Below are 27387 nucleotides of genomic sequence, written 5' to 3'. Positions count from 1 at the left end.
AAGTATGCGATCAAATTTTGTTTTTGCACAAAATTAGTAGCCAGTTAACTAAACCAAGACCAATGCAAATATTGAAAAACATGCAAACTTCACCTGTAAAGATAACAGTCCTTTTTAACATTTTATTCTATGACACCAATCAACTACTGCCCACTTTGTCTCTTTATGAAGAAATCTGCACTTCCAGGAATCATCACAGCAAAAGTTATAATCACTCATTTCCTGCAGCTGATCAATCTTTTGCAGAATTAACCAAACACAAAGCCAGACTGTTAACACAGGAAACATGTTTATTGAGAAAAGAGGATCATTAATGGGAAAATGCATTGCTGGCTGTGGCACTTCGGTCCTTGATCCTGAGGAGGAGAGGGGGGACCTTCACATGACAAAATCGAGCAAAACTGTCCAAGAGGCTCGGCGCTCCTCGTGCAATGATCAGCGCTGCTGACAGGACCGCTACACAACACAGGCTGGGACAGAGAGAAGAAGCACCTTCAACATTAAAGCTTTAATTAATCATATGAAACAAAACAACAGGGAGAATTGGCACCTTTGAGAAATGTCTTTAAAAATGCTAGAAAAATTAAATGCATTTTAAATAAAAAGGGACAAATATTTTGACATTTGGCTGGCCAAGAAAAAAACTCCTTAAAGTTTCCACTAAAAGTTCAGATCTTGTTTCTGCCTAAATTCTGTTGAATTGACTTTCCTAAATCGGATAGCACCAGCTATTATTTTAAAGCATTAGTTTTTGATCACTAATTAAAACTTGTGACTTACAATTACATCAATAAAAAGCAAAAAAAAAAAAAAAAAAAAAACAACTGACAAAAACAAAATAGGATTACTGCTGTTGGGGAATATTCAGACTTTTCATACCAAAAACATAAAAATCAATGTGTTTTCTGGTAACTTTAATTCATTGACGCATGGATTTTATTCTTCAATGTTCTTTCACAGCAGCTGATAAATCAGTTTTTCCCGTTTACAGTGGATGCTTCCATGGTGGGTGGCCGATGCATTATGGTCCTTGGTGGTTCACCGCCACCAAGCCTACTTTAGATTGATGGAATGAGAAAAGTGTCCACATTTATGAAAATGTGTTATTTTCTTTGTGCAGTTGTCTTTAAAAGTTTTATGGTGATGGCACCAAACAAATAATGGTTTCCTCAATATTTCTCACTGAAATCTACTGCTATTCAGTCTGATTCTTTTTAGAACACTGGAATAAAGGGGTTATTTTCAGTTAGGCTCCTTCTCTATTGTGAGTTTTAAAATCAGAACCTTTTTGTATCCTTGTTGGTCGACAAGCTGAATTTGACAGACTGCATCTGGACTCCATTCCCTGATAGTGTCAATGAATAGTTGAATTTGTAAAATTTTAGTAACCTTACTCCACATGTAATACTCAGAACACGGATTTCATGCCCATTCTGTTTCCTATTTCTATTCTTCCATTACATAAGCTCTAGCATTAGAAAGGATCCTCACAATTTGTTTATGTTTTCTAAATATTATGTTTTCTAAACTCTTCCACCAACAGTTTCAGTCTTGATGTGAAAGAGAGAACATTTATATACACAATTTGGCGGTGTGTGCGCATCTCCCCAACTCAGAGAGCATACCAATCTCCATGTGCAAAGAAGGATAACGTGTTGTTTGTTTCAGTTGATTCATAAGATGACGTTTTTTGAGCAAGAGCAATGCCATGATAGTATGTGAAGAAGAGCTGTGGCTACTTGTTGCAATTGCGCACTGGTGTAGACGTTATAAGGATGTAGGATTCCTTATTTAATCTACTAGATCTGGTTAAGTTTGAGAACATTCCACAAATTAAAACTAAAGACAGACCATCCAAGATAGATGTTTGCTTATCTTTTTGCCAGAAACAACTGCAACCTATAAAAACAATGAAAGTGTTGTTTTTCCAAAGCAAAGTGCTAACCAGTACTTCTGCTAACCCTTATCTTTTAACTTATCTTGGTTATCATTGTTAATGTGATATTATGTGTTGAAATATATCTTCATTTTATAGAGCCTTTTGACATCATGACTTTGTCAACTACATTTTAAAACATACTGTAAATTAAGCTGAGTTGGCATTGATTAGCTAGATAGTTATCATTTGGCGCTAACACATCTAACATTAGCTTGAAAAGTTGTTTCAGTTAGCTAAGGTTAGGAGCAAAATGCCACCAACTAAGTTTTTAGGTAAATACTAGTTGTGGTGATTGTTTATCTTTTTGCCAGAGATAAAATATACATACAACTATAATCTATAAAAACAAGAAAAGTGTTTTTCTTGTGCTAACCTGTAGTAATGCTAAACCATACTTTTTAAATTTTTTCTTGGTTATAGTTTTTGTAATGTTTTGTGTTTAAATATATTTTGATTTTATAAATGTGTTTTAGAATTATTTGACATCATTACTTTGAACGCTACATTTTAAAATATACGGTGAATTATGCTGAGCTTGCACTTATTAGCTAGCTAGTTGACTAGCATTAGGCGTTGACATAGCTAACATTAGCTTTGTTAGTTGTTTCAGTTAACTAAATCTAAACAGGACCAACTAATGTAAATATTTTGGTAAATACCAGTGAAGAACTGGTCTGTAACAAAAGCTAATTCAATAAATGTAATTATTTCTAGCATTTAGATGTTTAAACTGTAACTTATCAGCTTTTAAGGCAACCAAATTTAATTTCGTCTGACATAAAATTGTTTTAATTAGTGTCTTCACTGTATTTGGTGATACTGGAGATCTACAAGAGAATCTTGTTGCAGAATTTGGGTATAGTGAACCTCTGATTGTTCTTGCTGACATGGTGTGCTATTCTTGCTGTGCCTGACAGCACCATGTGCATCTTGTGTGCTTCCTGGGACAATGGGTATGTTGGAAAGCACAGGGAATGTGCATTGTTGTGCTGGGAAATGGAGCAGCAGCAGCTGTGCTTCATTGTTGTGCCGTAGACAGTATTGGGTCATAATAGCCAGATGATTTTAAAAGGCATATATCATCGAATTTTAGAGGCAGGAAACCTAAAAATTATGAAAGAATGAAACAGAAATAAATCACAAACTGCATTCTGATGTTTTCTAAAGCAGATTAGTGGTTTTCAAACGCAATTTTCCCAAACAAAAATGATATTTTGAGTAAACTAAAATTGTGAAATACTAAAACAGAGGAAGACTTTAGGATTCAAGGTCATCTATCCAATAGCATGGAAATAATTAGGTAAAGAGAACATATTGCTTCTCACCCACCAAAACGGTTATTCTGCCAGAAAACTTTTCACTCTGTACATCTAAAACTATTTAAATCTTAAATTTAAAGGGTGATCCAGAATATATGTTTTTGGCTAGGAAAGCTAGCTATATTATCACTTTATTGAACTTTATTTTCTTTATTACAACTTTGTTCTTGTTTTTTCACGGAATATTGACTTTGTTCTTGTACAAGTGTGTTGTCATAAATTACTTTATTCTCCTAAAGTTTTAAAACTTTTTCTTAGTACAGCCCTAATACTCTGTTGTAATACAAAACCTCTGCATAAATCTAAGAATTTTTTTCGATAATCAATCTTTCTGGATATTTAGAGGCAAAATTAGCTTTGTTAGCCATTAACAACTGTTTGTTTTTTTTTATTATTTATTTTTGTCTGAGCCAAATGGAAAACATGTGTCATTACAGCTGTAGTCTGATTATTTGCCAGTATTTTACCTTTTATATCTTAATTGATGTAGCAATAGCTTGAAGTGACATTTTAGGGCAAAGAAATACAGTGTTGTAGAAAATCTTAACTACAGAAAGATCTATAGAGTCTCAGTGGCATGAGAGACCTCAGAGTAACATTTTGACAGAGTGATTATATGGAGAAAAGTCAGACTTTCATTAACCACAGTCACACAGTTGTTGGGAGAATCGTTACAGGTCTGAACCAGAGCAGAAATTATGGCGTTCTGAATGCCGAGTTACTGGCACAAGCAGAAATTTGAAACAGGATAAGATTACAGGCAGACTCGGCTTGAGACGGATCACCTTTAAATCCGTTTGTAGGGTGCCGGTTTACTAATTACCCAAGTTACAGTTTCTCTAAATTCCTTCTCCTGACTGGATAAATTGGCTGATAAGTTTGTTGAATTCAAACTTTGCCATCCCAATTATCATATGCTCACCTTTATTTTATGCTTCTAAACACAATTCTTGATCAAGAAGTATGTAAAATGTTTAAAAAATATTTTTAAAAAACAATATGAAAAATGATGATATATGCCCTTTAATGAAAGGTGTGCATTCTTTGGGAAATACACGAGTTAATCTACAATTTCTCTCTTTAAATTGATAAAAACATAGCAAGTTACTGCATGATAACAAAAAGTTATTTATCAGCTGATAAAGTATCTCAATGATATTTGATTTAGTGATACAATCTTATAAACTCTAGGTAATATAGTTTCTAAAAATGGATAATAAACATTTTCATTTTCTTGTGAACTCCTCAGTTTTGTTCTACCTTGGAGTATTTTGGCATGCCACACTACAAAACAACATTAAAAATAACGTAGCAGTAGGTCCACGATTCGTCCGAATTTAAAGTTTTGAAATTGAAAATGTAAAACTGAGTCTCGCATGACAAAATTTCAAAGCTAAAAACTTACTCTCTTCCATCATTTTGGAGATAAACTTAAAAGTTATTTCCAAAAACAATGGAGATATTTATGAATTAACCATTCACATTAAAGCTGAAATGTCTTTTTGTCTTTCCTGTGACGGCATACAGCGACAGAAACAAACAAAATATGATTAAAATGGTTATAAAAGAAGGTACTTTTGAGGCAAAAGTCTTGTAGAAGAAGAGAATGATGGGTTTTGAGCTCCTTTGGTAAAAACGGGATTCTCAGCTCAGGAGAGACTTCTGGTATTTCAAGAGTCTCAGAGCGAGCTCTTGTTTTGTCAGTCAATCCTCCTGGCTTTTGTCTTTGCATTTTATCTATCTTTTGCCGTCAATCCATGTTTGGTTTGCGGTCTTTCACTAGAAGGATTCAGAGGAGCCGCCGCATCACGTGATCAAGCAGCAGTTGATGCAGCGGGGTCCCAGTCTTCTCTTCATGGATCCCTTCTTCCTCTTGGGAGCCAGAATGGCAATGATGGCCTCGTCAAACACCGTCTTCAGGCCCTTCTGGGTCAGCGCCGAGCACTCCACGTAGCAACACGCCCCGATCTGACATGGCAAACAGGAGAAACCGTCACAATTTCACTGTAATGAAGGTAACACAGGGGTGTTCAAAGTGCGGCACAGGGGCCACTTGTGGCCCTTGGATGGATTTTTTGTGGCCTCCAACTACAGATGGAGGCTTTTTATTTGTAATCAGGGTAAAATTATTACCAACATAATTTTTGGTGTGGAAAACATTAAGTTCAACACAAAGTATTTGTGCTTTTATAACCAAATAGAGAGTTTTTAATATCTCCAACTTCCATATAAGACTTTTTAAGGCTCTTTAAGACAATTCTGAATGGAATTTAAGACCTTTACCTCCACAGTAATGTACAAACATCATTCAGCCAACTGTGATAAATTTGCTTTTACCCATTATCAATACAAAAAGCTAGCTAGGTATAGTGGCGGCTAGTTAGCGGTAGCCTCAGCCATATTGAGCCACTGGTTTTTTTTGCCTGACAGAAAAGAGAAAAACACATAAAATATACAAGATTAAATAGTTCTGTCAAGACAAAATTTAAGACCAGTATTTAATGTATTTAAGGCCAATTAATGCTTTAAAAATTAAATGAAAACATTTCAAGGCGTTAATTTGAGATACATGAATTTAATACTTTTTAAGGATTTACCAGGATTTAACTCTGCTGCACTCAGATCAACTTTTTATTTTACTTTACTTGGCTAAATATAGCAAGAGTTCTAAAAGAAAGTGACCTAAATGCTATTTTTACAACCCAGATTTCATCTGATCAATCGAGCCTGAAAGAATTTTAAAACTGGATGTCAATCTTGTCACACAGCAAATGTAATTTTAACGTTTTTGATCTATAATGAACAGAATTCCTTAGGCACAAAAAACTAACAAATCAAATCTCACATTATTTGTTTGATTTTTTTTTGTTTTCTTGACTCACAAGCACTTTTGACTTGATAAAAGTTCTTGTTTTGACGCCTCTGACCTAAAATATGCAGCAGTCAGAAATTATTTAGTTTTTTTCTGTAGCTTTTGAAGGAGAAATATTATGAAAAATTAGTATTTTGGATATTTTTATGCTTCCATTTGGGTCTCAACTGCTGGGAAAATTGCTATTATTGTATTTTAGGCAATAAAATGTAAATTTTCTTATTATATTTAAGGAAGTGAATTATTTGCATGTCTGCATCTTTAATGTATTTTTAACATTGTTTAAATAAGTGGTCAAACAGAAATATGCAGAATGTGCAAAATTTTTATAATTATTATACTTTTGCTTTTATAAAACAGGTTATCAAGTCAAAAGTTGATTTAGTTTTCCTCACACAGCATTCTCAATTTTTAATATTTAGTGACATTATTGGAATCAGTTTTGTTGTTTTAAACACTTGAAGTAAAATAAAAAAGGTTGTTAGGTCAGATCAAAACACCTTACTTTGGCCTCAGTTTCCCAGAAATGCATGGCGTTGTGAAGGAAGCTTCATAAATAACTTTTTTAATTGGGTAATTACATTTTTATTTTCAGACCACATGTAGGATGTGAACTGTGCTGGACATCCAATGTTTTCCTGGTCTCATTTTACTCATTTTACGGATCCCCTCAACACCTCGGCTGCACCTGGACATTCTGTCCATTAAAGTAATGAACAGAATCGGTGACAAAGAGCAGCCCTGATGGAGTCCAACTCTCACCAGGAACGAGCCCGACTTACTGCCGGCAGTGCGGCCCAGACTCTGATACAGGGACCTGACAGCCCGTATCAACGTCAAATACCAGAAATTAAACTCTTATGTTAACATTCCTGCATCAAATCCACACGCAGGAATCTAGCAGAGGCCATCAGCTCCAATCTGCAACAATAAAACTAAAACTTGCTTCTCCCTCATCAGTTGATGAATACGAACCTCTTTGGCCAGTTTCTGTCCCTGCTCCGTGGCGATTGGTTTCTCCTTCATGTCGTTCAGTTTTGCGATCGTCTTAGGGTCATCACGAAGGTCAATCTGGAAAATATTAGCAACCTTTTGTCTGAGCGAGCCAGTAAAACAAATACACACATGACTAACAGCTTGACCTGAAACCAATTTATATGTTGTCAAAACAAAACACATCTGATTTCACCTTTTTATCTACAACAGAGGGAAGGTTTTTAATAAAGTGATTGCACAGTATTTGTTGCTGACGAATTATTAATCTGTTAATTTTCAAAGATATTCAACAGATCAGGTTTACGCTGTATGGATGTTAAATTAAGCAGAAACTTTTCACATGTTGATGTTAGAAGCTGTATTGTTGTAACCAATAGGAAAATTCAGCTGCAGTAGCCACAGCTCAACCCAAAGAGGGCAGCACTGAGGCAGTTTAAGGCTAATATTGGAGAATTAAACACATTTACACAGAAACATGGAGATATCGCCCTTAATGGCAAATTTAGATCTTTTATCTGCAAAAAAAAAGTTGATTTGGAGTTTACTCTTTAAGTTGGTTATTAATATGCTTAATTATTGATTTTTACCACTAATGCCTGTTTATTTTTTTAATAATATTTTGCTGAAGTGCAATTATTTTCCAAATACAATAAAATAATTACCAGATTATTTTCCTTAAATGGTGTAACAGACATCTGTTGATGCAAATTAAAATATTTGATCCTCCAGATTGATTCTGTCAGCTTGAGAGTGATTGGTTTATAATCTGAGCACAATTTGATGCAGCACACTCAGGTTTACGTACATTTTGCAGAGTCAAAAAGCTTAACTCTGCAGACAAAACCAGGATTTCTCAATTTCAAACATAATCATGCTCAGCTTCACTTCCTGATTTTGTGCAGCACTATTTCAGAGCTGTTCCTCTCTGTTTTAACTGCAGCTCCCTTCACCTCCTCTCCGGCGATAATAACCGTCTCCAATCAAATCTTCCATCTGCTTTTCTTTTCTCCGTCGTAAATGCCGTAGCACACAGCCGCAGAGCAGCAAACGAGTCATGATGGGGACTGATAAAAGAGCGCACAACATCAGCTGACACAACATAAATCAGACACCCACTCTGTCCTCCTCATCACCGCTGCGCCGGCATTCAGTTGCCGGGGAACATTGACCAACATGCCAGCTAACGATAAAAGATGTCCGTCTGTTGTTTTACTTCATAGGAAAATAAATCAAACACAATTGTTTTGTAAAACACCAAAAAAAAAAAAAAAAAAAGATCAATAAAACCACATTGTTGTAATTTATAGCAAAAACAGATTGCAGTGTTTGTGTACTCTGCATTTCCACAACAAACACGTGCACAGCTATTGATGCACGCAAACCCTCTGTATGCAATTTATGCAAACCCTCTTCGGTGCGGCGGTTTGGAGTCAATCAGTCTTTGTAGAGGACTTCAACACAATGAAGGCAGATTAAAATGTTTTACAAAAAAACACATGAGGCGATGAAAAACAACTTAAAAAAAGGTGAAATAAACAGAAATTTAAAATTAAGTCTGAAGAACTGAATAAGCCTGAGTGTTTAGATGACAGACTAAAATCTAGAGATTAAAAATATGCATTATGAAACGCCAAAGAGTGTGTTAATGCAAGACTACAAATAGTTTAATTGCATCAATTGCTAACTACAATAAAGATAAATGAAAACCACGGTAAGAAAATCAATGAAAAGTCAATCTAAAAGTGCTAAAAAAAACCTACAAGAAATTTAGTTTGAAACAATTATTCTAATTAATCAATTACTGAAATAATCGCTAACTAAATGAGTAATCAATGAATTGTTAACTGGAGTACACAGACTCAAAAAAGGCTTAAGTGGTTGAATTAAAAATCTGCAGAATGTGCCAATTTTTTTAAATCTAATTAATCAATTAATTATCAGAATAATTGATTTGTAAAATGATTGTTAAATGAATTTATTTTAATAAAACTTGACATCCTGGACAGGAAGTGAAACACTGACCTGGGTGCCAATCAGCAGGTAAGGAACGCTGGGTGCGTACTCCTGCAGCTCCGGCACCCATTCCTCACGCACGTTTTGGAAACTGGCCGGGTTGACAACGGAGAAGCAGATGAGGAAGACATCTGTCATCGGATAGGACAAGGGCCTCAGGCGGTCGTAGTCCTCCTGCAAAGGTGGAAACACATCAGATCAGATGCTCTGCTGTCCTCACTGAAAACTAAAAGTGTTTTCACGCCTTTTAGTTCTGCAAACTCGATTAGATTATTTAGCACACCGTTTTCTAGCCAGGTGATTATTTATGTTGCGCAACACTCTAGTAGCTGACCAAGTTTGGTCAGGGGGATAATGTCCAGGTCTTTAACATTTTTGGGGAGCCAAGAAACAGCAATGCCTGGAGTACAACAGCCTCTCCCCCGGAGCTGCTGCCGGGTAGCCGGTCCAGAGTGAACGTGTGAAGTGCAGCTTTACAGATGAAAATACATTTCATGTCATCTCAGTCACAACAAATGGGCGGTGGAGCGCGCTGCGGTGGCACATCGCTGTCAGGTGTTTTTCTGTGTGACGAAGAAACCAAATCCTGTCGTTCACATGGACACAAAAGCTATAAATGGCGAAGCAAAGTGAGTAAGACTGGAAATAGGCGTGGATTTGAAACTGAACTTGGACTTGCCACTTAAGAGACTCGTGGATAAAGAAGTGATACTCGAAATTCTCTTGTGAAGCGTTAGCCGCTTTCGAAGACATGAGACTAGAAATGTACTTTTAGAGAAAACTGCTGGGCGTGGGCTGGTGGAGAAAGACTTCAGACTTGTGAACGTCTCTGTCCTCACCTAGAAAACTGCAAAAGGCCAAAAGTCAAATGTCATGAAGGTTCTTCTGAGTCTGACCAAAGACAGACCACTCCAAAGGAAGATCATTGTGTCTACCGTTTCCAATCCTGGTGCTTCTCGGTACCCAACTGTTGTATTGGCGCTGATGATGAATCTATGATAACACATGCTGTCCTGGCAGCCCAAACTGCAGATGAGTCAACTTTGCATCAGTGGATGTGGGATGATGAGGCGAAATGATTCACCAACGCAGGAGCTGCCTATCCAATTACCTCCCAATGAGAACGGGCTCAGCGAGGGCCCTCAGAGCTTTCAGGGGAAGCGATGAGCGTTCACACGTCTCCAGTGACCGACATGTCTGACGTGTCGAGGATGAGAAAGACCTTTGTTTGTTTGGTATTGGAACCAAACATAGCAATTGATTAAATCCAGGTATTTAAATAATCTACTTCGATGGATTGATGAGCCTAAAGATGCAGTATGGTTCGGATCAGTCCGATTCTCTGATACGGAGGCGAGAGAAGTGCAATAATATACATTTTAAAATGTCCTTCATTTTAAACTGTAGTGTAATATAAGAGTGCACAACTGTGAAGGAACATCTACATTTTTTTATTTTAAATCTAATATTGAAAAAAATAATTTTTTTTATTTTAAACATGAAATTAAAAACATTGTTTTTAGAATAACAGTTTGCACTCTTATTATAAGAAATGTTGATACTACATTATTTTTCCCCACATTTTACAAGCACAATGTACTTCATTCAGGTTCTAGTCAGATTTTATCAAACACTTTATTTTAAAACTGCAGTCGTTTCCTCACAACTGTGCACTCTTATTTTACATTTAAAAAAATTAAATAGGAAAATGTAGTGTAAAATATCAATTTACATTACTACACTTAAATATATGTAATAATTTGCACAACTGTTATAAAAAGTCCTACCCTTTGTCAAATAATTACTTTTCAATCAAGAACTAAGCTTCAGATTGAATTGGACAGCTGGTTATTGGTGTGGCAGCTCATTTCCATCGACTGGTTTGGATGGATCCAACCAGGCTACTTAAAGTGTAATTTTTCACATTAATAAACAGGAAGTAGAGGTTCCGACTCGCAGGGATCCTCATCTCAGGAATATGTAGAGCGGTTTCTAAGAATTTGTTGCTATCCAGTTATAATTGTTCTGCCAACTGGTACTGCAAATGTTACATACTATGAACAAAAAGCTGCATTTCCATTCAAAGAATATAATTGAAGAATTTGACAGTTTGAAAATAAGTTTAACAGAAACAGGACAATTTTGAAAAAACTTGTTTATCGATAAGTTTTGACGCTAGGATGAGGTGGGTTTTTTTTTGACTATTGAAATTGTTTTATTTCACAAAACTGCAAGAGAAACACTTTGTTTCACGTCACACGAGTCACATGATCAACAACTAGATGTTACTACTGGGAAAAACAACAAGACAACAGGAAATGGCATGAGAATGATGCCGCAGGATGTTTTTTAATGACTTATTGAGTGAACAAACCTATTCAGATATGATTTTAATTCTTATTTAATGAAAATGCTGCAATTGCAAAATAGTTTTTTCAATATTGACAAAGTGAAGGAGATTTGGTGAAAGAAATGCATGGTAAAATACATCAGAACTTACGCAGAAAATGCATTTCTATTTCCACGTTAGCATGTGGAAAATGTGAAAAGGTTTTGTGAAGTTGAGGAAGTTGTTTTGGGTTATAAAACTTTAAAATATGCATAAAAAAACGACGGATGATTAATGTTCACCACATCAAAACTTACTCAGCAAATGTGTTTCCATCTTTTAGTGCATGAACTCTTTCATGCTGTCGTATAAAATATCCTTCAATAAAAGTTTGACAGCATCCAGTTTATTCAGAGCATTTCTTGACCTTAACAGCAGCAACATTTGCTTACAGAAACAAGAGAAGTCTAGTTTTAGTCAAGCAATGTAGGTCAACATCAAAAACTCAATGTAAACAACCAAGGTAATTAAAATAATCTGAAAAACGCCCAAGATTGTGACTTTTCTAACACCCAATCAGTTTTTTTTCCTTCTTTGTGTCCAGTAATGTCAGATATCTGCATTACGTCACGCTCTTCCTGTCTCTCCATACATGGTACCTGCTCCTCGGGATGATGACGTGCACCGCGTCCTTTCTTGTTCTTATCCTTCTCTGAGCTGCAGACTCTCTAAGCCACTCAGCGGTTTACTGTAAACAGAACTGGAACTTGTCTGATTCGGCTCCAATTCTTCAGCAAACCTCCAACTCGTTACCAAACACAGTAAAGGCCTCCAGGCAGTCCTCAGTTTAATCGGCGCTTCCCCCGCAGATATGTTTACACTCCTGCTGAGATGCTTAGGATAAAAGTTTCCACAAGAAATAAGTCACAGAGTTTTATTAGCTCGGTGCAAGAGTTCATGAACGAGACATGGTGCGTCTGCTGCAACAAATATAAACACGACATGGTTTTACATTATCGCAACAATTAAAAATATATTTTTGAAACATATAGGTGGCGCTACGTCAGGGTGTTGTCACATCTGATAGACTCAGTTTGAATGGGGACCAAAACTGCTCAATTTTTTTCCATTTTCAACCGCGGTTGGTTTTCCCCTCCTCGCCTGTGGGGGCGCTGCACCAACAACCACACAAAATTAGAAACACATCAATAAACAAATAATTACATTGATTTTATAAATAAGAAAATAAACTTTTTATTGTCGAAAATGCAGCTAAATTACATTACCTTAATGAAAGCTTGATCATTTGAGCAAACAATGAATCTGCAGCTAAAAACATACTTCATACAATTTTGGCTTAATTACTGCTCTGAATGGCTATTTTTTGTATACATACTGCAGCTAACGATTAATCGGTTGCTAAGTTTGCTCAGGATTACTTCAATAATCACAATTAATTTGATTAATTGTTTCAGTCCTATTTAATTCTAATGAAACATTTCTCTCTACCTTTCTTTTTAAATCAGAAATGCACGTGTGATAACTTGATTTTTTTTAAAATATCAAGTGGAATCCTTTAATTTCTAATTGTAAAACAAATACCTGCACAAGTCTGTGCTGTTGCTGTGTTCGCTTGAGTCTCAGAAATTAGTTTGTAACCTTTTCCAGTTGCTCCGGTTCTCATTCGTTGTTGAATTTCCTTTGCTCTTTAGATATTCTAGCCTACTTCCTGTTGTCAGACAGGTTTGTGTTTCAGGTCTGGCAGTAATCAGCGGATTCACAGTTTGTGACGGTGGCATCGGCTCGGTGACACACAGTGCAATGATATCAGTGAGTCACTCCCACTCTCTCCTCTTCGTCCTCGCCTCCTTGGGGCCCAGTAAACCGCCTACAGCAAATCAGCAGATTCAGAGACGCCTGCACCAACATGGCTGACGGCTGAGAAGGCAAGCCCCGACACAGACCCAGCTGCACTTCTGCTCCTCTGATGTGCAAATCTGCACATTTTAGACAGTCCTATCCAAATGCAAGAATAAAAGCGGCGTGATTAATGATGAATAATTACAATGCAGTCTGTCCGAGCGTGCCTGCATGGTGAGAACAACCCATCAGTTCAACACGAAAACACAATTTAACTTTTAAGAGCAAGAGGAAAGCCACACTCTTGCCTGGGGAAACTGTTGGATCATTTTATTTGTGCCTCTGGAGGAGCTTCGCCAAATTTCTCACTACAAAAAACACAAAATCCTACCAAGTAGTTTCTAGTGGAAATCCCAAGTACACTTAAAATAAGAAAAAAAAGTAACTTTTCACCAACATATATGGTAGGAGTTTGTTTTAGGCCAACACTTTCTTAATAACAACTAAAAAGTACGGGTTTTTTATACTCGTAAGACATTTTCCTCTTGCTATAAGTGAAATAATCTGCCAGTGGATTATTTTAAGATCAGTATTAAGGAAGTATTGTTTTAAAACAAGCTACTATATCCTGCTGAAACGTGACTTAAGTTTTTGTTTAGATTTCAAGATGTTTGCACAACAAACGAGACAAAAATACTTGGTAAGATTTTGTGTTTCTTGCAGTGCAAGTTTACAAAGCAGAACACTTTTTTTTTCTGCTCTTTATGAACTTGAATGTCAAGAGCCGTGTCATCAAGGAGACATGCTAACGTTAGCACTTTGGCTAACTAGCTTGTTTTAAGTCAATAATTCCTTACTATTAATAGAAAAGTACTTGTTCCACATGCAGATTTTTTTTATTTATAACAAGACATTTTTTCTATAAGTGAAATAATGTGCAGTGACTCTAGAACTTTTTAATCAATATTAAGGAATTATTTACTGAAAACAAGCTCCTATGTCTTGCTGGAACTAGTAAGTTAGTTTAGTCTTACTGTAAGTCTGATTTTTGCGTTTTTGCAGTGCTGATGACTTCGTCACACGTTTTGTCAAATTTACGATGAGGAGTTACAATTTATTTAAAAACGGAGCTTTGTAAACTCTCAGCTTTTTAACACTAATAACTAGAAAACAGAAATAATCATAAACAGTTAGCCTGCTGTCCAAACACACATGGCATTGTTACCGACGCCCTGACCGGATCCAAATGTGAGTAATCCTGCAGCTGCAAAAGATTTTCCCCCCCAAAAAATCTGTGTGAACGGATTCAGGCCTGGATAGCTGATTAGAGGAAGAAAGGCAGAACGATACGACTGCAGCAGAAAGTCTGGATTGATGCTGGAAAGACGGGAACCGCCACAGAAGGTCAGCATGACGACTGCGCCAGCCGAAAGAGGATTCAGGGTTTCTGGATCTGGACCAACGCCGCGTAGTAAATGGGGTCAAATTTTTACTCCGACTTCCAGCCATCAGATGTTGCTTTGAGTGGGTTAGCTACTCATTTACCAAACAAATTATTACTGTTAGCTTGTAAAATGTGAGAATATTTCATATTCAGTCAATCTTTATTAAATGCCATCTAGTTGCAGATTCGTTGCAGGCTCATTTAATCCCATAGTTTGACATTTTCTCTGGGTTTGCACTGGGATTGCATGACATTTTCTGAACAGGACCAATAATCCCCTGGAGTACCGATTGGTTGCCAAGCAGCTGGTTTGTCAATGTGAGGGGCGACAGTTTCCTCTGAGCAAATTATTCTACTCTTCTAAATGCACTTTGTTTAAATCCCATTTTAGTTAACTGAAATAAATAAAACTGACAAAAGGGAAAAATTTAATTAACTGGGACTCTACAGCTCAGTGTGAAAGGATGACACTTAATGCACCGATGCATTAAAAGTGTCACTTTTTCAACATTATTTACTTGTAAATTTTTGACTTTCAGAACTGGGAAATTTCCTTTCTGGAAAAATCCTGAGATGAATCTAATAATTTCTGAGTTGTTTTTTTTTTCTTGCAAATATTTTATTTTTGGGGGTCAAAAATTTAGTTGTTTTTTCTTTTAAAAAAAATATTTGAGATTAATCTAAAAAGTTCCGACTTTCTGAGTTAAATAATGTCATTTTCATGCAAATTTGCATTAAGTGTCAACTTTGCAATATTTTCTCATAAATGTTGTCCTTTGGAACCCTGAAACTTCTGGAAAAATCTGAGGTTAATCTAATAATTTCTGAGTTTTTTTTCTTTTCTAGAAAATATTTTATTTTAGGAGCTCATGAATTTCCTTGATTTTTCCTCTAGAACATTTCTGACATTAATCTAAAACTTTCTGAGTAAAACAATGACATTTTAATGCAAAATTGCATTAAAATGAATGACACTTCATGACAACTGTTATAAATATTTATAGACTCCTTCATGTTTATCTTATGCAGCCCCTTCAAATAAAGTGTTATCCAGTTTTCCAACCAGGAAACGTCTATCCTGTCCTGAATTCATAGTCGGATGCTGCATTGCTGTGATTTCTCTCATCGGCTTCAACCTTCACCTCCATCCTGACCTGCTACCCTGCAGGGGGATTGAGGCTCTCTGGGCCAGAAAAAAGCCTCCATCAGGCGTTGCAGCTTGTGGATTTGGATTAATGGGTGAAGTGAAGTGGCAAAGGTGATTACAGGATGTGCAGCTGAGTGTGAGGGCATCTGACGGGCCGAGCAAATGAGGAACAGGCCAAAAACAAAGTGTGGGTTAATAGGGTAGCGGGATACGGGTCATGACACCCGAGTTTCTGTCCCTGAGGCGTTTCCATGGGCACCGCAGCACTTAGCATCCACTTCCTGCTCCTCGTCGGGCGCGCAGCGGAGCTGGACGCGGCTGAGTGCAGCGGCAGCAGGAAGGGGAACGGATGAATAAGTAAAGACTTTCCCCTCTGCTCCCGCTCGTCGTGTTCAGCACGGATCGGGTCAATAAGCAGAGCGGGAATCTGGATCAGAACCTCTGAACGAGTCCAGACATGATGATAGGACACGCAACAAAGCCCCATCATTCAGCCCATACCTCATGGGATGGCAAAGCATTGTGGGAAGAGTAAAAATGTTACAGAGTATGAGATGAAGATGAGAAGCATCGACATGAAGAAGTTTCACAACTTTTTCATGGCTTTATAATACGAAACTCATCGTACGTCAACACAGTTCCCTATGTTCACTTAGCATTCACTTCACAGCAGTATGAATGGCCTAATTTAGACATTTTCACCCAAAATAATAATGTAAAAATCTGATTTGAGCCACTTCCATGTGCGGAAGTAAATCCTATACGTATCAGATTATGTTTAAAGCGTCTGCAGTCATTTTATCCAACTTTTACATCACAAACATGAAACCTGCGTCACCGTTCTGCACCAAAAGAATTAGACCCTATATTTTGTAAAAGATAAAATGAAAAAAATGTGAAGGTTTTATCTCACATTTTTTCAACTTTTCAAACTCAGAAATTTCCAAGTTTTTTTCTACAAAAATTTTGAGATTAATTTAAGAATTGATAAGTTTCTCCTGTAAAATTCAGAGATTTGGAGCTCTGACATTTTCTAATTTATTTCTAGACAATTCTGAGATTAATCTCAACATTTTTGAAGTTTTTTTCTTTGCAAATGTTTGATTTTGGGAGCTCAGAAATGTCCTTGTTTTTTCTAGAAGAATCTCAAAATGTCTGAGTTTGTTTCCTGCTAATCTGTCATTTGAAATCAACATATTTTAGAAAATTTTCTGAGATGAGTCTCAAAATTTCAGATTTTTTGTTTTTTATGCACATTTTCAACTTTTCAAACTCAAAACATTTCTCATGTTTTGTAGAAAATTGCTGAATTGAACTAAAAATCTTTGAGGCTTTATCTAAACCGTTTTCATCTTTTCAAACTCAAAGTTGTTTAGAAAATTTCTGAGACTAATCTAAAAATTTCTGATGTTTTTTTTTTGCAGAGGTTTGACATTTGGAGCTCAGAAATTTCCTCGTTTTTATAGAATATTTTGGAAATTTTCTCCTCCTTTTTTTTCTATCGTTAATGCGCCGTTGTAGTAATGTGACAAACTTAAAGGAGGTACGAATACGTTTCCAAAAGCCATCACAACATTTATGAGGGCAATTAAAAGGAAAATGAAACTAAAAGAGCTGAATTTAGCCACTTCAGAGTGATTCCTTCTCTTCTACCTCCTCCAGACCAAATCCGTCTCTCTCTCTCTTCCTCTTTCTGACTCCGTCTCGCTTTCTTCTCCTCCTCCTCCTGCTCCTCCTCTCTTTGGGGCTCTGGGTCTTTGATCAGACTCTGAAGCTATAAACATTACCAGCTGGCCTTTCGCTCCACATGAGGAGGTCAGCCGAGGCGGAGGACGGAGGGTGGGGGAGCGGTAACTCTACTCTCTGCGAGCGGCGGCATCCGAAGCAGACATCTGGGAGAACTTCTCCATTTCAGAGACACTCTCTGATTCAGCTAAAATCAAACCGTCCCCCAAACACACACTCACTGTGAAACACGCTAGAGCTGACAAGAAGGCGGCGTTCTGCTTTTCCCCAGCCAAATGCAACACTTCTGCCATCTGTTTTCTTCAGAAAAACAGTGATGGAGCTTTGTAATAATAATGCTCGTCAGTTTTTAGATAAACAGATCGTCTTATGTGTAAACTTTTCACCGTTGTTTTAGGCTGATGGGGGAGGCAAAAGGGCAAAGGTCACACCGACTGAACTGCCCTAGTGAATCCTGCCTGCATACATTTAATGCTTCTCACCAAAACTCGCCACCGCCTTCAGGCCCAAAAATGCTGAATCCACTTCCTTCCTCATTCCTCAAAACTGATTTTTTTTTTCTTTTTAAAAAGAAAAGAGTAAAAAAGAAGCGATGCCCTGCATTCTTCTTCTTCTGAGCCTTTATGTTAGATAACCTCCCAAACAAACCAGAACATCACCTTGGCCCTAAGAGAAAAAGCTGCAAATCTTTGCATTTATTAATGTAATAATGTAAGAAAAACATCCTGTACTGAGCTTCAGTTTGGAAGTTCAGGTGTACCAGCAGCAACCAGACATAAGAATATAAAAAGAGAAGTAAAATGATGAAACTGTCCAGTGAGAGCAACTTTACAGTGTTGGGAAATACTGTGCAGTTGTTAAAAATAGCAAAGTTCAATGGACCAAGATGAGCAAATGAGTAGAATAACTAAAAAACTTTGAAGCATAAAACACAATAAGCTGTTCAGGAGAAGTGGGAAGAAATGTGCAGGCAACAGGATTGTGCAAAAATATCAGGAATGTTATTTGAAATTAAATGAAGTACAGGAAGGATCTGTAATAATGCTCCTTTGTCCACCAAGGATGCAGAAGTTTAAGAGTGCAAAGAAGGATCAAATCTGTATTTTGTCACTTTTAAAAGTAACACCAGAACCGCGGCTGCTGCGTCTCAGTCAGTTTCTGTGCTTAGCAGTGTGACAGTACACATAAAATTAATCCAAAATCTAAACGCAAGGTTTCATTTCACATATTTAAAACAGAAAATCACACTTTGAAAGGAAGCTTGAAGGCCGCAGGTTCTGTAAAACAACTTCAAATTTTACAAAAAACAAAACAAAAATATAACCCAGTTTGAAGTCAGCAGTATCTTGTCAAGATCTGAAGAACAAAGTCTCCCATCTTAAAAATTGTCCACAGTAAATCTGGCTAGACATTTTAAATCTGTTTACTTTTCTATATTAGGGCCACTGAAGATGGATAGAAAAAAGAGGAGGACATTTCTGCCCAAAAAGTTGTACATTTGTGAGAAACAAAAATCTAAAATCTTGTGATTAATCTTTGAAACTTTCTAGGAAAAACTCAGACATTTCTGAACTCAAAAAGTCATACATTTGTGAGAAAAAAAAAACAGAAAATTTGAGAGTCTTCAAATTTAGGACATTTCTGAGCGTCAAAATTACTTTAAAGTGTTCTGTTGAACATTTTGTAAATTTCTAAAATTAATCTCAAAATTTCTGAAGTTTTTCTCCCAAATTTTAGGAATTTCTTTGCAGAAATGTACGCCTTGTTTTTTTTTTTATCTTCAGTTTCCAAAACTAAGACATGATGCAGAATTTTACATGCAAATGCTTTAAAATGTTCACCATACAAACAGCATTTCTATTTTCTCCACTGATTATTCATTCTTTCCTGAACCACCAACACAAAGCAGCAAGTTTGTGACAGTAAACAGACCCATGTTTTTTTATATATATATTTTGCAATTAAACATCTGAAAATGTGACGGGCATTTATACGTTGCAATAACAGCTGCATGTCGCTTGTGGTACGGCTCCACCAGCTTTGCACAGAAACAGATTGAAACTCGAAAATTTTCATTTGCATGATTGTTTCTCTTTCTACCAAAACCGGGTGACAAAGTCTTCAGTCTGGAGTTTCTAAACTCTTTTTAAAGGGAAGTTTTGTTTTCAGAACCTTCAATTGCTTTATTTATTTATTTTGATCATTTATAATGTCTTCCAGTCCCAGTGTTAAATGTTTGTTACAGATTAAAGTTTATTTATTTTCAACTTCTGCCACCAATTCTTAATCGGATTTGGATTTATGACTTTGACTAGACCATTCTAACACTTGAATAAGCTACTTTTTGATGCTCTGACAGTTGCTGGAAGGTCAACTTCATCCCCAGTCATTCATCTTCTGAGCGCCACACTGCTGGACAGAACAATCAGCATGATGCTGCCACCACCGTGTTTCACTGTATGAACAGTGTGTTCAAGCTAACAATGTTGACCAAACAGTTCAGTTTGGGTTTCGTCTGATTCAAGCAGCTTCGTTGACTAGTCCTCATTTATACTGGCTTGTGAAAACCTTCAACTGGAACATCTACACTTCAAAAACACAAAATATTACCAAGTATTAGTTTAGTTTCTAGTCCAAACAGCTTAATACACATTAAATTGGATGAAACTGACTTAAAAGTAACTTCTCAGCAACATACAGCAGCTTGTTTTAAGTAAATAAATTCTTAATTTTGAATAAAAAGTTTTAGTTCAACTAATTATTTCACTAATTATAATCAGCTGGTGGAACTAGAACTTTTTCATCAACATTAAGAAATTATTAACTTGCTAAAAAGTTACTTATAAGTTAATTTTGTCTGATTTCAAGTGCACTAATATGCATTTGGTCTAGAAACTAGATCAAAAGTACTTGGTAAGATTTTGTGTTTTTGCAGTCAAATTCTTAACAATCCTGTTTTCATCATTAAAAAAAAAAAAACGTCAACGAATGTCGCAAACGTCTCGCAGCGAATAAACCAGCGCTTGTCTTCCTCCGTCAGTGTGTGAATTGGCTGCGCTGCTGAGGGGGAAACATTATTGTGTGTGTGTGTGTGTGTGTGTGTGTGTGTGTGCGTGTGTGTGTGTGTGTGTGTGTGTGTGTGTGTGTGTGTGTGTGTGTGTGTGTGATGCAGTCTTTAGTACAGTCTCAACTGAATGACACATTGTGGAGAGAAAGCCCAAGCATTAGGCAGCAAAATCTGTGACATCACTACCGGACATAGGAGCCCTGTTCTGTGCATAATAGAAGTATTGAAGCCTCGCGCTGCCATCGCTGTCCATGACACACCAGAGTCTGGCAGCAAACCCATGTGTGAAAACCATCACCTGTTGCAGCTTAGTGGCTGGGAGCCCCGTGGGCGTTTTGGAGGCCCTCTTGAATAACTTTTGGCCCATGGAAGAGCACATGGGAAAAGTGCTAGACAGACGGAAAACACGCAGCGCTGAGAAAAATCATTGACCCCCTTCTATACAGCTCTGGAAAAAAATTAACAGACCACTTGAAATGATCAGTTTCTCTGATTTTACTCTTTATGTTTGAGTAAAATAATTTTTTGGTCTAGTTATTCTATGAACTACTGACAACATGTCTCCTAAAATACCAGGCAAAAATCTATTATTTATTTGCAGAAAATGCGAAATGGTCAAACTAACAAAAAAGTTAATGCAAGAAAAAAAACAAGTTCACATTGATTTAGAAACAGCAACACTGATGTTTTAACTCAGGAAGAGTTCAGAAATCAATATTTGATGGATGTTTTCAGTGAAAAAAAACAAGGTTTTTTTGTTTAGTTTCTAGCTCAAATATCTTAAAACACTTGAAATAAAACTAACTTGAAGTAACTTTTCAAAAGATATAGAGGCTTAAAATAAGTGAATAATGTCTTAATATTGATGGAAAAAGTACTGGCAGATCATTTGATTTATAAGAAGACATTTCTTCCATATTATGAGTTAATTTATCTGCCAAAACACAAGCACTTCATCAATATTAAGGAATTATGTACTTAAAACAAACCTCTCTTTCTTGCTGAAAAGTTACTTGTAAGTTTGGTTTGTCTTATTTCAGTAAGATGTTTGTATTAGAAACTAGACCAAAATTACTTTGTTTTTGGTTGTATTTACCCAGAATGCCTTGCACTGTAGTCCACTTCCTGCTTTAGGAGGGTCTCTGATCTACTTGGTGTTCACATATGCGTTGCAGAGTTCGCTTCAACCGAAGCGAAAGTGAGATTTTTAGGTTGTACAAATTCAAATGTGGATTCACCGCAAATGAATCCGACTTTCTAGACAAACGAACTGGAGTTGAATTAAACGGCCCAATACTGATGTTTTCAACACCTCAAAAAATTTGATTTGTCCCACTTGAAACAAGCAATAAACATCACATTTTATTAAATACTGTCAAGTAAATACTCATCAAATATCAATCAATATTCCATCTATTATGGATCACAAGCTGGGCTTTTCGTCCTGATTAAAGGAATTCTGTGTTTCAGCAACTTTGCAGTTTTCTGGAGGTTTGCTACAGATCTGTGGTGCATAGAAGCTGAATGCTTCTTCTCCATGTTTGGTTCTGGTTCTGGTCCAGAACCAGAAGACCTGAGGGGTCTGGAAGGTTGATAAGGTGCAAAGTTAAGAAAGGAGAAAAGTGACATAACCCTTTGGAAATTTTTCATTCAACCACGCCAGCCTTTTTGTAGAAGCTTAGCAACAAATTAAAAACATAAATAAACAATAATTTTTTAAAACACAAAAAAAACAGCTTTTTTTACCTTGATCGTTTGTAGCAAAGAACACATTCAAAGCTAAAATAAACCAACATTTGAAAAACTTGATTTATCAATACACTGAAGAGCTGATCAGTTGATTATTATTTTGATTAACCAATTGATTAACCCTACTCAAGGAGTTTCTTTTTTTCCCACAGTATTTCAATCAGATGAAACTAAAACTGCAATTAGAAAGAAGAATGTTTAGCTTTTAGCTTAAATTAAAAACGCATTTGTTTTTGTTCAGTTTTATCTTAATCACTGCTCTGATTTTAGTTTTTTAGTCTTCATACTGTAGCTAGTCATTAATCAATTACTAAATTAGTTGATGATTATTTCATTAATTGATTAATCGTTTCAGCCCAATGGCATTTTGTATTTACTCAGAGTATCTTCAATGAGCTGAAATATTTAAAGACATGCTAGGAATAAATATTGCTGCGCGATCTATTGTTCCAGGAGTTATCGCGATAAACGATAATATTGTTATTTTGAGATGGGAATGGAGTAATAATGTCAGCTCAATCAACTTTAAATTCTGGAACTGGAAAACATTTGAAATATTCAAGACAAATAAACCAAACAACAAATAAGGTGAATTATTTATTCTCTGTTGAGATTTTTATCATCCAGTTTTTGGCAGAAAGAGAGAAACAGCAAATCATGCAAAGGGACATCACTGAGTTTGTTTTCATTTTTCAAGTGATTATGTCATTTATTGCTTATTTTGACAGGCGTAGCCAACAAAACAAACAAACAAACAAACAAAAAGAGCAAAAACTGACGGGTTTTTATGTGACAGAGTGAAACTGAAAACATACCTGACCAGCTGTGTCATACAGTCCCAACAAGTACTGCTTCCCTCCAACGTTGACGCTCACTGCAAGACAAATGACAAGAGCAGTTGGAAGGTGAGGGTGTCGTCAGGGACTTCCAGCCCCGAACAAGTGGTTCTGATTACAGCAACAGATGAATTGCAGTTGCAGGAAGAGTGGCAGAGAAGTCAGGGGGGATCCAATCTCGCCTCTCTGACCCGCTTATTGCATTTCAAGCTGGGAAATGAACCCCAAACAAAGAGAAAGGAGCAGTTCAGTGAGGCGTGATGTCATGGTTAGGAGACAGAAATGTGACCCCACCTGCATAATGATCAAACACCGTGGGCACATACTCCTCTGGAAAGGCGTCGTTGGCATAGCTCATCAGGAGACACGTTTTCCCCACTGCGCCGTCTCCAACCACGACGCATTTCAGCATGATAGAACCGGTTCCGTTAGCCATGATCCCGGCCGAACCACCATCATCTCCCCGACGCCCTGTTGTTCCGACCTGCTGCCGCTGCAGCTGGGTGGGGATCCCCGCACCGCGGCGGGCATCACCAGCCTCGGAGGCGGACTGCGCGCTGCACCGTGTCGGGCTGGAGCAGCATCCCTCCTGCCCGCCACTGGCTTACGGGTCCAACCCGGAGTTTGTTCCGATGTTTCCACCGGTTTGCTCAGTCTGGGGAGACGTGTGGGGGTGTTTTCCGCTTGAAGGCGAGGAGGGATCGTGTTTGGTGATCCGGCGGGTCCGCGGCGTGTCCTGCTGAATGACGCTCCGCGGCGCACTGAGCCGCTGCCGCCGCCGCCGCTGGATGAGCTGGGTGGAGAGGCGGAGCCTGGCTCTGAAACCTAGAAACCAGGCTGCAGTCCGCCTGCTGGGGGATCCTGGGCTGCAGGACCAGGAGAAATTACATCATTAGCAAAAAAGAAGGAAACGCAGGGCCGTTTGTGGAATTGTGGCGGCCCGAGGGGGAATGCTGATTGGGCCCCCTAGTTTAACAAACTACAATAAATAGATTCGTAAAGGGGAAGAATGTAACTTTTAAATATATACAAAAAACAAACAAAAAAATCACTGATTTCTGAAGAAAAATAGTAAGAATTGAACATCAAACCTGCTGTGTGAACTTATCCTAACTCCTTTTAATTTTGGGGTCATGTCAAGAATATGAATGCATTAATACAATCCATTAACAAAAATTAAATAGTGGAATAAATAATATATTTATTTCAAAATAAATCTTAAAATTAAATAATATTGATTCCCTTCAGGATTTGTGATTTTTTATTTTTTACAGATTTTGTGGCACTACTCTATCTATCTATCTATCTATCTATCTATCTATCTATCTATCTATCTATCTATCTATCTATCTATCTATCTATCTATCTATCTATCTATCTATCTATCTATCTATCTATCTATCTATCTATCTATCTATCTATCTATCTATCTATCTATCTATCTATCTATCTATCTATCTATCTATCTATCTATCTATATTATAATATTTGTGTGCTTATGCATGACGGCAAATGTGACTTTTTTGTTACTAACCACATCAATCCCAGATCACAACTTGACATCAAGTAAGGCCAAGGCTGCAGTGAAGTAGAAGTAAGAAATACTGCCCCCTACAGTTGGGAGTTAGCATCACTTAATTCCAACGTTTTTGACCATCTTTATGGAAATTTTGCAATAAACTAAGTTATGAAATGACGCAACAAAACAAAACCTGTTGAGCTTGCATGAATGTTTGGAGTCTGGAGCCTTGAGGGCCATATAAAAGTTTGTGAGTGAACTTTAGTAACCTACTGTCTCCATTTTTTTAACGACTTTGTGTTTCAGATGAGTGGATGAGTCATCCTCCCTGCACTGGTCTTTGTTTCTGTGTGATGGATGGGATGTGTGGGATGAGAGCGCAGAGCTGCAGATGGAGACGCCACAGGAGGAGGTGTGAGATCCTGAGACAAGGAGAAAGAGATCTGACCTCTGCAGCGCAGTGTGGGCTGTCATATTAGCCCTCATTACTGCCTCAATGAAGCACGTCTGCTTACAGAGCACAAAAAAAAAAAAAAAATGGAATAAAAGGAAACAGCTTGCATATTTAAGGCAAACGAAACCACAACCACAAAATAATCAGCGAATCACAGGAAGCTTCATCTCTGAGTGTTCGTCCGATAATGTATTGAAGTAAAACAACTCAGCAGCTGGAGATCAAAATGAGATGTTAAAACACCTCAAAGACGCATTTGTAAAGAAACCAAGCGGATTCCTTCACTCTCTCTTACACCAACGCAGCAGAGCCTCGTTGTGAGGCAGATGCAAAAATAACATCACGTTTTCAGATTCCATTACAAGTCGACATCTGAAAAGTGCGGCGTGCATTTATACGTAGCACTGAATATAAAAGTCAGTCAACAGAACGGCTACAAAGAGCCAACATGAGAACATCAGCGAACAGAAGACGTCATGAAGACAGGAAGAAACATTTAGATGTAAACAGCAGCTGGACAGGAATCAGAAAACAATGAAAGGAGGAGGATTCTTTATTTTTACTTTTTTTACCAGTCAGACAAAAGCAAAACGTTGGGACACACTGCAGCAGGAAACCTTTACAGCAAAACAAACCTAAACATAAAGATAAAGTTTAGTGTTATAAATGCTTCTGTAAAAAGACATGATTTAAATAACGCATTTCACTAGACCATCAGTCACGTGAAGAAGTGTGATTTGTATCATTAAACTGCAAATTAATTTGTATATTTCAAACTTATTGATATTAATTGAAGATTTTATTGAACAAAAAGTGGAGAAAGTAGTAAAATTGCAATTTATTGTGTCAATAATGAATCAAAATTCTTATTATGATGTGTAATTTATCACAATAAGTGACACACAATGCAATAAATGCCCGCTGTAAATCTGAATTGACATAAATTATGATATTACGTTGATTATCTGTGATTTTCTAATGACATTTATGTATTTACAGAGAACTGAAGTCCGGCCTGCTGAAATTTGGCTCTTCTATTTTAGGAAAGGCAAACAAATCCTAAGAGCCTTCCCTTTCACATTTCCTATTGGTTATCCAGATGCTATCTTCCAGATCGAAATGCATGAGCGTATGCAGGAACTCACACATGAATACACACTTCCTGTCCGTCACAGGCCGAGATCAATCACGGCGTGGGAGTGCAAACCGAGGCTGAGGCCGAACACGGGGGGGAAAATGGCGCGGTGCAATCATGACCGCCGCCTGAATTAGAGCGGCGGCCGTGGGCTCCCAGCGAGGGTTTGGTCAAATTACAGACCGTATTTTTAGAGAGGCTTCGCCCCAGAAGCAGCTGAGGACCATCACTCACAGGCCGCTCTAGCGTGTCTGGGGAACCTCCTTCTTCAAAACTCAGTCACACCTCAGGATGGAACAGTATTGATCTGAATCCTGTAGGAAGCTCTATAGCTTCCTACAGGATTCCTGTAGGAAGCTCTATAGCTTCCTACAGGATTCAGAGTAGGAAGTTGTTAAGCCAATCAAGCTGTCTATCTTATAAGCTGAACAGGAAACAATGAAACAATGAAATCAGATGTCAACAAGACAAAGTTCTGCTGGGGTCAGAGAGTCTGTCTGTCGGTTCTTGATCATACAGAGGTTTCTGACTTGGTCGCAGTCCAAAACCTTCTCCAGGATTACAGCAGCAGCAAGATCCCTGCGGTTTTTGGGACCAAGGCAGAGAAACTAGCAGCCTGCAGCGTTTCCTGTTTCTGATGCTGCTTCCAAGAGGCAGAAACACGCTATTGCTTTTTTTCTTCTTCTGCTAATCCAATCATGCATATTTTTCACATTTTTGTGCTTCCATTTGGGTCTCAGCTGCTTCAAAAAACAAACAAACAAAAAAAACAACCCAAACGATTTAATACCCCAGCCAGACGGGGTTTTTTTCTTAGCAACAAATTAATGTTTTTTGGTGTCTGGAAAATTAGCCTTTCAAAATAAAACTGTTCATAACGTTTGAGGCGTTACACCGTAAAGCGAGCCCAGCCCTGTTACCTAGCAACCACAGCAGAGTGCCGCCACACTTGGTCAGCTGGT

General features: G+C 37.4%; 1 protein-coding gene across 1 annotated transcript; it reads right to left on the bottom strand.

Annotated features, from left to right (window-relative positions):
- Nucleotides 1–270: 270 nt before the first annotated feature.
- rhoq (ras homolog family member Q) lies at nucleotides 271–24090 on the bottom strand. The gene is made up of 5 exons (XM_055029358.1): nucleotides 23612–24090; nucleotides 23297–23355; nucleotides 9149–9313; nucleotides 7106–7201; nucleotides 271–5226 (listed from the first exon to the last, which is right to left on the bottom strand). Exons 1-5 carry the CDS (start codon nucleotides 23751–23753, stop codon nucleotides 5065–5067), a joined length of 624 nt encoding a protein of 207 aa, XP_054885333.1. The 5' UTR covers nucleotides 23754–24090; the 3' UTR covers nucleotides 271–5064.
- Nucleotides 24091–27387: the final 3297 nt, after the last annotated feature.

This window comes from Poeciliopsis prolifica, unplaced genomic scaffold, assembly GCF_027474105.1.
Source record: "Poeciliopsis prolifica strain line A6 unplaced genomic scaffold, Auburn_PproV2 SCAFFOLD005, whole genome shotgun sequence".
Classification (NCBI taxonomy): Eukaryota; Metazoa; Chordata; class Actinopteri; order Cyprinodontiformes; family Poeciliidae; genus Poeciliopsis; species Poeciliopsis prolifica.
Note: the sequence above shows the minus strand (reverse complement) of the source record. Positions and strands in the feature narration are given on the sequence as shown.

Bases quoted from the DNA above. Each gene is read 5' to 3' on its own strand.
- rhoq (XM_055029358.1), bottom strand. From the start codon at position 23,753: ATGGCTAACGGAACCGGTTCTATCATGCTGAAATGCGTCGTGGTTGGA. The intron at 23,356-23,611 runs GTGGGGTCACAT...TTTGTCTTGCAG, and splicing joins GGTGTTTGATCATTATGCAG to TGAGCGTCAACGTTGGAGGG. The intron at 5,227-7,105 runs GTTCGTATTCAT...TTGCCATGTCAG, and splicing joins GACAGAAACTGGCCAAAGAG to ATCGGGGCGTGTTGCTACGT.